The 13,264-nt window shown below is 44.4% G+C and overlaps 1 protein-coding gene across 3 annotated transcripts in view; it reads left to right on the top strand.

The window, feature by feature from the left end:
• Window positions 1-13,264, top strand: part of pdlim7 (PDZ and LIM domain 7) — an 81,002-nt gene that overhangs the window by 1,715 nt on the left and 66,023 nt on the right. Inside the window, exons 1-2 of one of the 3 annotated variants that reach the window (XM_031797200.1) lie at window positions 2,538-2,667; window positions 8,059-8,157. In XM_031797200.1, the coding sequence (XP_031653060.1) occupies window positions 8,062-8,157 (96 nt within the window). In that variant the 5' untranslated portion in view covers window positions 2,538-2,667; window positions 8,059-8,061. Of the gene's footprint in view, window positions 1-2,537; window positions 2,725-8,058; window positions 8,158-13,264 lie in introns of those variants that run through there. The other 2 variants (XM_031797199.1, XM_031797198.1) reach the window with 2 other exon arrangements.

Genomic DNA, 13,264 nt, shown 5'->3' with positions numbered 1-13,264 from the left:
TGTGGAGAAAGTAACAGTGCAGCTTCTGTCCCTCTCCTCACCCCTACCTGGGCTCGAAACCAGGGACCCTCGAAGCACCGTTACCCATCACTCCACAAAAGCTGCAGCTGCAGCCTTTGCAGAGCGAGCAGAACAACTCCTTGTCGTCACAAGGGTGACGTGACCGATTTTTGAAACGCTATTAGCGCGCACCACCGCTAACTAGCTAGCCATTTTCACACTGGTTTCACCCCCCCCCCCCCCCCCCCCCCCAATGCCTCCCACAGTTGTCAAGTTGTCTGGATGTCCTTTGGGTGGAGTACCGTTCTTCATGCACATGGTAAACTGTTGAGCATGAAAAACCCAGCAGCGTTGCAGTTCTTGACACCAAACGGTGCATCTGACACCTACTACCATACCCCCCCCCCCTGTTCAAAGGCACTTAAATCAAATCAAATCAAATTTATTTATATAGCCCTTCGTACATCAGCTGATATCTCAAAGTGCTGTACAGAAACCCAGCCTAAAACCCCAAACAGCAAGCAATGCAGGTGGAGAAGCACGGTGGCTAGGAAAAACTCCCTAGAAAGGCCAATACCTAGGAAGAAACCTAGAGAGGAACCAGGCTATGTGGGGTGGCCAAATTTTTTGGTAAATGTGTTGTCTTGCCCATTCACCCTCTTGAATGGTACATATACACAATCCATGTCTCAGTTGTCTTTAGGCTTAAAAATCCTTCTTTAACCCGTCTCCTCCACTTCAGCTACACTGATTTTGAAGTGGATTTAAAAGTGACGTCAATAAGGGATCATAGCTTTCGCCCTGGTCGGTCTCTCATGAGAAGAGCAGTTCTTAATGTGTTGTATACTCAGTGTAATTTGCAATTGAAGCTTAGTTTGTTTTTATTTCCATTTAACTCAAACTTTTGATTCAGGATCGTGGGCTACATAAACGCGTCTCATTTAGCTAACGAGGGTATTGCAGCCTATGAATGAGTCATTTAGCTAACGAGGGTATTGCAGCCTATGAATGAGTCTCATTTAGCTAACGAGGGTATTGCAGCCTATGAATGAGTCTCATTTAGCTAATGAGGGTATTGCAGCCTATGAATGAGTCATTTAGCTAACGAGGGTATTGCAGCCTATGAATGAGTCTCATTTAGCTAACGAGGGTATTGCAGCCTATGAATGAGTCTCATTTAGCTAATGAGGGTATTGCAGCCTATGAATGAGTCATTTAGCTAACGAGGGTATTGCAGCCTATGAATGAGTCTCATTTAGCTAACGAGGGTATTGCAGCCTATGAATGAGTCTCATTTAGCTAACGAGGGTATTGCAGCCTATGAATGAGTCTCATTTAGCTAACGAGGGTATTGCAGCCTATGAATGAGTCTCATTTAGATAACGAGGGTATTGCAGCCTATGAATGAGTCTCATTTAGATAACGAGGGTATTGCAGCCTATGAATGAGTCTCATTTAGCTAACGAGGGTATTGCAGCCTATGAATGAGTCTCATTTAGCTAACGAGGGTATTGCAGCCTATGAATGAGTCTCATTTAGCTAACGAGGGTAATGCAGCCTATGAATGAGTCTCATTTAGATAACGAGGGTATTGCAGCCTATGAATGAGTCTCATTTAGCTAATGAGGGTATTGCAGCCTATGAATGAGTCATTTAGCTAACGAGGGTATTGCAGCCTATGAATGAGTCTCATTTAGCTAACGAGGGTATTGCAGCCTATGAGTCTCATTTAGCTAACGAGGGTATTTCAGTATTTATTTACCTGCTTTTTCTGGGCGTTGACGTCTGGCTGCTCTTCTAAACTTGTTACCATCCTTTGTTTGTTCGTGTGACCTTTCACACATCACATCAGTCTAGATGTATTTAGATATGCAGGATACTAGGTTGTGGAGAGCTACGCTTGCTGACGTCTATATGATCACACTACCAGGAGCTAGTTCAGAGGGCAGATAGCATTTTGTAATAGCAGAAGCTTGTTGGGTTGACTTATTTTTTTAGGTTATCAATAAGTACATGTAGCCTACATTATCAATGATTTAGATTTAGTCTTAAACATAAATCAATAACTTTTTCACTGCATATAGAAAAAGTTAAACCAGGTCTGTCTCTTTTGATGTCCTATATTCTAATTGGTGGTTTGGTTGAGGTTATAATGTACTGAGCTGTACTTCATGTCCTCTAGAAGGAATGTGTTTCTCAGTGGTCTTCTCTTCCTCTGCCATTCCTCCAGTTCTAAATATCTTTTGGCTTTTATGTGCAAAGCCTGTGCCAGATAATATGGGTAGTTGATGTTCCTCTCCTGCTCCTTCTCTCCGTTGCTGCCCCCCTCTCCGTGACTCATGTGGGTGTAGGGCTGAAATAGTTTGGTGTAGTTTTACATTCCTTATATAGCTCTCTGAGGAGAGGAGTGTGGGGTGGGGAGGGCGGGAGGGAGGGAGGGCTTGCCTGTCTGCCTAGCTATGTCACTGGGGGGGAGGGAGGGGAGGGAGAGAGTCAGCCCATCCTACTTCAATACTCAAGCACTTCTGTATCTTTCTGGCAGCTTTGTGTTACCGGGACGGCCTCATCAGGACTAGGTGTATTTGCATTGCAGGTAGCTCTGTATCTTTCTGGCAGCTTTGTGTTACCGGGACGGCCTCATCAGGACTAGGTGTATTTGCATTGCAGGTAGCTCTGTATCTTTCTGGCAGCTTTGGGTTACCGGGACGGCCTCATCAGGACTAGGTATATTTGCATTGCAGCTAGCTCTGTGTCATGGTGAGGTTTTGGATGCCTTGGAGGAGAGCGTTATGGGGGGGTTGAGGTTATCATTAGGCTTGTAACTCATTTGGCGAGAGCAGTAAGTGTCATGGCCTAAGGTGTCAGGTTGTCCTTGGTTCTTAAAATGACATGGGTTATGTGTTGTGCTGGCTGTGAACGAAGGGAATACGCTGTAGCAATGTAATTAGACCTGTATTACTTTGACAGATACGTTTTAACAACGAAGGCAATTAGACAATTTCTATGGATTTGAAGGATATTTGTTTGCGTACAGACTGGCTTTTGGCTAGTATAAGAGTGGACAGCATAAATACATTCTCTAGAAGTGTCCCTTTAAAAAAAACGTGTATAAAAATGTTTTACCTTTATTTAACTAGGGAAGTCCGTTACGAACAAATTCTTATTTTCAATGACAGCCTAGGAACAGTGGGTTAACTGCCTTGTTCAGGGGTAGAACGACAGATTTGTACCTTGTCAGCTCGGAGGATTCGATCTTGCAACCTTTCGGTTACTCGTCCAACGCTCTAACCACTAGGCTACCCTGCCGCCTCTACACTCTAACCACTAGGCTACCTGCCCCCTCTACACTCTAACCACTAGGCTACCCTGCCGCCTCTACACTCTAACCACTAGGCTACCTGCCCCCTCTACACTCTAACCACTAGGCTACCCTGCCCCCTCTACGCTCTAACCACTAGGCTACCTGCTGGTTACTCGTCCAACGCTCTAACCACTAGGCTACCTGCTGGTTACTCGTCCAACGCTCTAACCACTAGGCTACCTGCTGGTTACTCGTCCAACGCTCTAACCACTAGGCTACCTGCTGGTTACTCGTCCAACGCTCTAACCACTAGGCTACCTGCTGGTTACTCGTCCAACGCTCTAACCACTAGGCTACCTGCTGGTTACTCGTCCAACGCTCTAACCACTAGGCTACCTTGCCTCTGTTTTGTTTCCTGGATGTCACGTGACAGAATTGTACTAGGCCTACATATTAATTAATTTTTTTCTTAGTTTATAACAAGGACATAACAATGGACAGATTTAGCCTAGTTTGTGGTCTATACATGGTATGCCATTCATGTAACTTTATTGCTGTGACTAGACATACCTTTAGTTAAATGCACTCGCTGTAAGCCGCCCTGTATACAAACCAGTCAAAAGCTTGGACACACCTAGCCACCGTGCTTCTACACCTGCATTGCTTGCTGTTTGGGGTTTTAGGCTGGGTTTCTGTACAGCACTTTGAGATATCAGCTGATGTAAGAAGGGCTTTATAAATACTTTTGATTTGACCTACTCATTCCAGGGTTAAATTTATTTCTATTTGGACTATTTTCTACATTGTAGAATAATAGTGGAGACATTTAAAAGCTATGAAATAACACATATGGAATCACGTAGGAATCCCCCAAAAAGTGGTAAACAAATCAAAAATATTTTATATTTGAGATTTTGCAAAGTAGCCACCCTTTGCCTTGACAGCTTTCCACATTCTTGGCATTCTCTCAACCAGCTTCACGAGGTAGTTGCCTGGAATACATTTCAATTAACAGGTGTGCCTTGTTAACAGTGAATTTGTGGAATTTATTTCCTTAATGCGTTTGAACCAATCAGTCGTGTTGTGACAAGGTAGGGTTGTTGTGACAAGGTAGGGTTGTTGTGACAAGGTAGGGTTGTTGTGACAAGGTAGGGTTGGTATATAGGTCTATCTACTATTTGGTAAAATACCAAGTCCATATTATGGCAAGAACAGATCAATTAAGCAAAGAGAAATGATAGTCCATTACTACTTTGACTGACCTTCATGTCTTATTCTGGAAAATGTCAAGAACTTTGCAAGTTTCTTTGCAAAAAGCATCAAGCGCTGTGTTGAAACTGGCTGTCATGAGGACCGCCACAGGAAAGAAAGACCCAGAGTTACCTCTGCTGCAGAGGATATGTTATTTAGAGTTATCAGCCTCAGAAATTACAGCCCAAATAAATTCTTTACCGAGTTTAAGTAACAGACACATCTCAACATCAACTGTTCAGAGGAGACTGTGTGAATCAGGCCTTCGTGATCAAAATATTGCAAAGAAACCACTTCTAAAGGACACCAACAAGAAGAAGAGACTTGCTTGGGCCAAGAAACACGAGCAATGGACATTAGACCGGTTGAAATCTGTCCTTTTTAGTCTGAGTCCAAATTTGAGATGTTTGGTTCCAACCGCCGTGTCTTTGTTAGATGCAGATTTGGTGAACGGATGATCTCTACATGTGTGGTTCCACTTTGAAGCATGGAGGAGGAGGAGGTGTGATGGTGAACAGATGATCTCTACATGGGTGGTTCCACTTTGAAGCATGGAGGAGGAGGTGTGATGGTGAATGGATGATCTCTACATGTGTGGTTCCACTTTGAAGCATGGAGGAGGAGGAGGTGTGATGGTGAACAGATGATCTCTACATGGGTGGTTCCACTTTGAAGCATGGAGGTGTGGGGGTGCTTTGCTGGTGACACGGTCTGTTTTATTTAGAATTCAAGGCACACTTAACCAGCATGGCTAGCACAGCATTCTGCAGCGATACGCCATCCCATCTGGTTTGCGCTTAGTGGGACTATCATGTGTTTTTCAGCAGGATAATGAGCCAACACACCTCCAGGCCGTGTAAGGGCTATTTGACCAAGAAGGAGAGTGATGGAGTGCTGCATCAGATGACCTGGCCTCCACAATCACCTGACCTCAACCCAATTTGAGATGGTTTGGGATGAGTTGGACCGCATAATGAAGGAAAAACGTCTAACAGGTGCTCAGCATATGTGGGAACTCCTTCAAGACTGTTGGAAAAGCATTTCTCATGAAGCTGGTTGAGAGAATGCCAAGAGTGTGCAAAGCTGTCGTCTAGGCAAAGGGTGGCTACTTATAAGAACATAAAATATATTTAGATTTGTGTAACACTTCTTTTTGGGTTACTACCTAATTCCATTGGTGTTATTTCATAGTTTTGATGTCTTCACTAGTATTGTACAATGTAGAAAATATATCTATTTTTTTAAATGAAGAAAAACCCTTGAATGAGTAGGTGTGTCAACTTTTGACTGGTACTCTAAGTCTGTTTGGGGTCACCTGAATGTAAAGGCAATGTCTCTCTGCTGTTCTCTGAATACTGTATGTCTGGCCTGGCTGTTCTCTCGATACTGCACGTCTGGCTGTCAGTGTGTCATTCAGACCAGAGGTGGATGTGACTCTGGGTTGTATTTATTAGTGCACAACGTAGCAAAACGTTTTGCAACGGGGAAACAGTCGTTTCTTATTGGTCAAGAATTGATGTAGACACTCCGTTTCTGTTCTCCTTGAATCTGACCCAAGGCCTGTAACTCTTCTCAGATGCGTAGCTCCCTGTTCTAATGTTAATGAGATATTTGTATGAAAATAGTCTTCTAGTTTTCTGTAATAAATAACTCCTTGCACTCTCTTCCTGTAGGATTCCATGGGTAGACATTCCAATCATTTTGCACAGCTGGCGTCTTGCAACATTGAGTTAGTTTAGCCTTGCATTAGACTGTTTCTCAACCAGTGTGTTAGAGTGGGTCATGGCACATTCCTTCTTTTTTTTGTGTCCCTGGTTTTAAAGGGTCCTGACCTTTTTTTTTAAGGGTGGATTTACATTAGTAAAATATGTCTAGTCGGGTCTGTCTCCAACTTCGGATTTGCAACTTTTCTGTTTACACTCCTTGGATGTGGTGTGGCTAGAATCACATTCCTCCCTCACCTGAGTAAAGCTATTTATCACACTGTAAATATAATAGTATAGAGACAAACCAAAATAAAGAGAGAAATTCAAACTATATACAGGAGCTTCTCATCTAAGTCGTGTTGCAATGATTCACAAACGCCTTTTCATTTTATCTGCCAAACGGAGCATTAAGGTAATTTTTGCGATGTGGTGTGGGAGAGCTGTTGTCTTTACACATGTACCACTCAGAGGAGCTATGTGGTGTAGATGCCTACCTCAGGAGGTAGTGAGGGAGAGCTGTTGTCTTTACACATGTACCACTCAGAGGAGCTATGTGGTGTAGATGCCTACCTCAGCAGGTAGTGTGGGAGACATCTCTTAAAAAAAAAAAAGAGAGATTTGAATCTAGTTCCGTCTATTTACACAACACAGGTATCTCTGTGTGTGGGGGGTCAGTCAAAGTGGTGTGAAGAGGCCCTAACTGGCTACTTGTTTGCTTGCTTTCTGGGCGACATGAAAAGTGAGAATGTGTGTTAAATGGTTCACAGTGTAGAAGATTTAGGGAGATATATGGTGGAATCATTCCAACACTAGTCTATCACCTCTGATTTTAGCTAATCAGCATGTTTTATAGCTGCTGGTTTGGGAAACACTGTGTCCTAAATGGTAACCTATTATCCACGTAGTGCACTACTGTTCATTGGGCACTGGTCAAAAGTAGTGCGTCATAAAGGAATTAGGGTGCCATATGGGATGCAACCTGGGGGTTGGAGGATCTGGGCATGAGGGAACTCTTGAGTCCCTGCTGTGTTGGCGTTCTGCTGCCAAGGCAAGCCCATCCATACCAACTCTCCTCAGAGAAACAGGTCTTACATGTAGTTCTATGCAAGGGTTTAAAACCTTTATCTCATTGTAGGTCAATTGAAATAAATTCATTAGGACCTAATCTATGGATTTCACATGACTGGGCTGGGGCGAAGCCATGGGGAGTCAGGTCCAGCCAATCAGAACGAGGTTTTTCCCCACAAGCTTTTTTCTATTACAGACAGAAATACTCTTCAGTTTCATTAGCTGTCCAGGTGGCTGGTCAGATGACCCCTCAGGTGAATAAGCTGGATGTGGAGGTCCTGGGCTGGCATGGTTACACGTGGTCTGCTGTTGTGAGGCAGGTTGGACTTACTGCCAAATTCTCTACAACGACATTGGTGGACATTCCTGCAGTCAACATGGCAATTGCACGCTCCCTCAACTTCAGACATCTGTGGCATTGTGTTGTGACAAAACCGCACATTTTAGAGTGACATCTTATTGTCCAGAGCACAAGGTGCACCTGTGTAATGATCATGCTGTTTAATCAGCTTATTGATATGCCGTCTTGGCAAAGGAGAAATGCTCACTAACAGGGATGTAAGCTAATTTATGCACAAAATGAGAGAAATAACCTTTTTTGTGCCTAAGGAACATTTGAGGGATATTTTATTTCAGCTCGTCAAACATGGGACCAACACTTTACATGTTTTATATTTTTGTTCAGTGTGTCCTCTCTCTTATATGAATAACCCTCTATTCTCTCCTCTATAGGCCATGAGTATATACTGTATAACCCTCAACGGTCCAGCACCATGGGGCTTCAGACTTCAGGGGGGGAAGGACTTCAGCATGCCCCTCACGGTGTCCAGGGTAAGCTGTGTGTGTGTGTGTGTGTGTGTGTGTCACTCACCGAGCCATGTTGCTCGACCACCAGAGATCATCTGCCGACTGTCCACTCTTCAGTCTGCATGGTCGATGCAACAATATGTTGATTTATGCCAACGATGCAGCTTTCCAATTCGCTTCTTAATATAAATCCACAAGTGTTCTATAATTACACTTGGTTTGTGTATCTTACTGTTTGCAAACAGGTAGTTGGTATTTTCTTAGCAAGTTGTAAACGTAGCTAGCTAATACTGATACCTGTGATGGTGTAGACCTAAATCAGCATGTTTGTGCAACAGTGTCTTCTAAATCTGAGAGGATTTACGCAAAGCATGAATGTTAGCTACATGAAGTAAGGAGGAACCATTTTAATGTAGACAAAGAATGTAGGGTCCCACTCCCCTGGGAAACACTGACCAACACTTTGGTTCCTACCCTGTCACAATAAGGCCTCTATAGGGATCCTATTGGTATTCTATGAATGCCTCCTGACTTTTCATTCATTGTCATGTCAAACACTGTATTCAAAATGTACTTTATTACATTATAACTGTATCATTAGAATACTCATTAAATTTCCAGGATTCCAACAGTTCAACTAACTGTTTTGATCTAAATCTCAAGTCATATCACAATTTCAATATTTGGTTAAAAATAAGACCTCTGTTTTTTTTTGTTTTGGGGGGGGGGGGGGTCCCCTTATTGTGCAGTCCTACATAGCATTGTGGAAATGATCTGAAATGAGATCAACTTCTGGTTGAAGGGAGCCACCAGAAGGGAGAAATCCCCATGTATGTGTTGCCACCCTAAGGTCACGCACATGTATGTGTTGCCACCCTAAGGTCACGCACATGTATGTGTTGCCACCCTAAGGTCACGCACATGTATGTGTTGCCACCCTAAGGTCACTTACAACTCAGAGAAAATGTAGAACTTGTGTTATTCATTAATGATAATGATATTTTGCATTTGTCTCTCGTTCGCTCTTTCTGTCTGTCTCGTTTATTTTCGTGTCAAATCGTCAAGTGGGCGAAAGAAATCAATACGTAATAGTAAATAAGTATATCAAGCAGTAAATATAACCGAGCAGGAAACAAAGAATACAATATAAATCCTGACGCATTTTATCTGAAGGGGTTTGAATCCAGTCTACCACAAAGAGTAGATTCAAGTATGAGCCAGGCCTATATATATATATATATGTGTGTGTGTGTGTGTACATGCCATTTGCTGTGCGTTTGTTTGACCTGGGGGGGTCTGTATGTCTGGCTTTATGTCTTTATACAGGTTACACGTTACTCTGCTCAGTCAATCAACCGGATATGTTTCATCCATATGCTACAATTCCTAAGCAGCTATTTTGAAAGCGGCTATATCTGAATGTAGCATAAGCTCCTTGACCCCAGTGTGACCTGAACCCTGGGTCTGACCATGACACCTGTTGTGGGTTTTATTTGAACAGCAAACTATGGGGGAGGGAGAACAGCTAGCTATGATGGGTGGAATTAAATCCATGTTTCAGTTCTGAAACTATGGGGGGGGGGGGAGAACAGCTAGCTATGATGGGTGGAATTAAATCCATGTTTCAGTTCTGGAACTATGGGGGGGGGGGGGGGATGAACAGCTAGCTATGATGGGTGGAATTAAATCCATGTTTCAGTTCTGGAACTATGGGGGGGGGGGGGAGAACAGCTAGCTATGATGGGTGGAATTAAATCCATGTTTCAGTTCTGGAACTATGGGGGGGGGGGGGGGGGGATGAACAGCTAGCTATGATGGGTGGAATTAAATCCATGTTTCAGTTCTGGAACTATGGGGGGGGGGGGGGAGAACAGCTAGCTATGATGGTTGGAATTAAATCCATGTTTCAGTTCTGAAACTATGGGGGGGGGGGGGGGGATGAACAGCTAGCTATGATGGGTGGAATTAAATCCATGTTTCAGTTCTGGAACTATGGGGGGGGGGGGGAGAACAGCTAGCTATGATGGTTGGAATTAAATCCATGTTTCAGTTCTGAAACTATGGGGGGGGGGGGGGGGATGAACAGCTAGCTATGATGGGTGGAATTAAATCCATGTTTCAGTTCTGGAACTATGGGGGGGGGGGGAGAACAGCTAGCTATGATGGGTGGAATTAAATCCATGTTTCAGTTCTGGAACTATGGGGGGGGGGGGGGAGAACAGCTAGCTATGATGGGTGGAATTAAATCCATGTTTCAGTTCTGAAACTATGGGGGGGGGGGGGGGGGATGAACAGCTAGCTATGATGGGTGGAATTAAATCCATGTTTCAGTTCTGGAACTATGGGGGGGGGGGGGGAGAACAGCTAGCTATGATGGGTGGAATTAAATCCATGTTTCAGCTCAGAAACGATCAGTTGCCTCTCAGTTCATGCATTCCTCTGACGTGTGTCAGTGGGGCGTGTCCCAAATCACACCCTATTACCCTGTGCACTAGAGCACTCCTTTTTGATCAGGGTCCATAGGGCTCTAGTGAAGAGGGGGGCCATTTGGGATGTAATCAGTATGTATGATACAGTATCAGACTGAGTTGCTCCACTTCTCTCTCTCTCTCTCGCTCTCTCTCTCCTCATAAGGACATGTTGTGGCTTGTTTAGGCTTGTCCAGGAACAACTTGTTACTGTGTTAGGTCACTGTATCTTAGCTAAATGAAGCGTACGTAGCTAAATGATTTCTCTGATTGTCCATAAACGACTGGCTATGGAACAGAGTGACACCCAACACAGGGGCTCCAGCCCTTATAAGTGCAACATTGGTCGGTGTGCCTGTGATGGAGGGAGTGGCTGAACCAGCCTGTTTGTACATGCACTCTGTGGCTCATCCTACCTCTTCTTGTACCTACTATTTCTTTCTGCCTCCTCTCGCCCGCCCTGGCACACTCGCCTGCCTTCCCTCGCGATCTCGCCTGCCCGCCCGCCCGCCCACGCTCACCTGCCCGCCCGTCGGTCCACGCTCGCTCACTCACTCAGTACCAGCCTAGTATCATAACATGTTTCCTCTGGATCGGTGAGAGAACAGGATCTGTGTTTCTTCCCTACCAACAAAGAAGAACCACATGACTGACTGAGAGGCAAAGACTATTATAGATGAAACTGTTTCACCAAGATGTGCATATAAAAATCTGAACTGTCACGTAGAAATGGTCAGATAAATTAGCACTCCAGATGGAAAAGGTTGCTGAAACCCTGGTGTTTATACTGCAAGTATTATCAGACAGGATACTGCAGGTATTATCAGACAGGATACTGCAGGTATTATCAGACCGGATACTGCAGGTATTATCAGACAGGATACTGCAGGTATTATCAGACAGGATACTGCAGGTATTATCAGACAGGATAGGGACTCTGGTATGTTCATACTGCAGGTATTATCAGACAGGATACTGCAGGTATTATCAGACAGGATACTGCAGGTATTATCAGACAGGATACTGCAGGTATTATCAGACAGGATACTGCAGGTATTATCAGACAGGATACTGCAGGTATTATCAGACAGGATACTGCAGGTATTATCAGACCGGATACTGCAGGTATTATCAGACCGGATACTGCAGGTATTATCAGACCGGATACTGCAGGTATTATCAGACCGGATACTGCAGGTATTATCAGACCGGATACTGCAGGTATTATCAGACCGGATACTGCAGGTATTATCAGACCGGATACTGCAGGTATTATCAGACCGGATACTGCAGGTATTATCAGACCGGATACTGCAGGTATTATCAGACCGGATACTGCAGGTATTATCAGACCGGATACTGCAGGTATTATCAGACCGGATACTGCAGGTATTATCAGACCGGATACTGCAGGTATTATCAGACCGGATACTGCAGGTATTATCAGACCGGATACTGCAGGTATTATCAGACAGGATAGGGACTCTGGTATGTTCATACTGCAGGTATTATCAGACAGGATACTGCAGGTATATCAGACCGGATAGGGACTCTGGTATGTTTAAACTGCAGGTATTATCAGACAGGATACTGCAGGTATTATCAGACAGGATAGGGACTCCGGTATGTTTATACTGCAGGTATTATCAGACAGGATACTGCAGGTATTATCAGACAGAGTTTCCTCTTGTATCATAAATGACTGAAGGACACCTTGGTGTCCATCTCCACAGGCTGAGCTGTTTCAGTAGGGTTATGTCACCTTGATGGGCTGTTTACAGACATGGAGACATACAGGACTACAGTCGTAAGTAACAGGCCTTTGCCGTCTGCTATTGACTGCTTGTTGTCGTATTAGTGTAGTGACAGTACAGTCATACTGTTTAGGTTATATCCCCTGGCTGTTTCCATAGTGACAGTACAGTCATACTTGGGTTTACACCACCTGTTTAGGTTATATCCCCTGGCTGGTTCCATAGTGACAGTACAGTCATACTTGGGTTTACACCACCTGTTTAGGTTATAGCCCCTGGCTGTTTCCATAGTGACAGTACAGTCATACTAGTAGATCCCTGTTGACTGACTGATTTCATAATGAAAGGCCTTTTCCTTTAAGCTCAGACTGGCTGATGTCATACTAGCAGGCCCCTGTCTCAGACTGTTGACTGACTTGTAGCGTAATAAAAAGTCTAGTCGCCCCCTAGTCTAGCCGCTCTGACTGGCTGACAGACTTCTCTCTCAGGCTGTGACTGGCTAGACCTCCAGGAAGTAATGTGTGGGTGGTCTGGTCTGTGTCTCTCTGTCCCAGGCCCCCTGAAGTATCGTCTCAACCCAGAGAGCGAGAGCTGATTTACACAATAAAGAACAATCCAACTGACAGCAAGACTAAAGCTTCAGAGAGAGGCTGAAGAGATGGTCTCTCGCTCTGTCTCTCGCTCTGTCTCTCGCTCTGCCTCTCGCTCTGGCTCGCTCGCTCTCTCTCGCTCTGCCTCTCGCTCTGCCTCTCGCTCGCTCTCGCGCTGCCTCTCGCTCTGCCTCGCTCTGCCTCTCTCTCTCTCTCTCTCTAAATAGCATGGGAAACATATGTTTACATTGCCAAAGTAAGTGAAATCGATAAACAAAAGTGAGAAGAAACAAACACATCAACAAACTATTAGAAATGA

This window comes from Oncorhynchus kisutch, linkage group LG19 (genome assembly GCF_002021735.2).
Source record: "Oncorhynchus kisutch isolate 150728-3 linkage group LG19, Okis_V2, whole genome shotgun sequence".
Classification (NCBI taxonomy): Eukaryota; Metazoa; Chordata; class Actinopteri; order Salmoniformes; family Salmonidae; genus Oncorhynchus; species Oncorhynchus kisutch.
The sequence above is the reverse complement of the archived record's forward strand: the minus strand, read 5'-3'. Positions and strand labels throughout refer to the sequence as shown.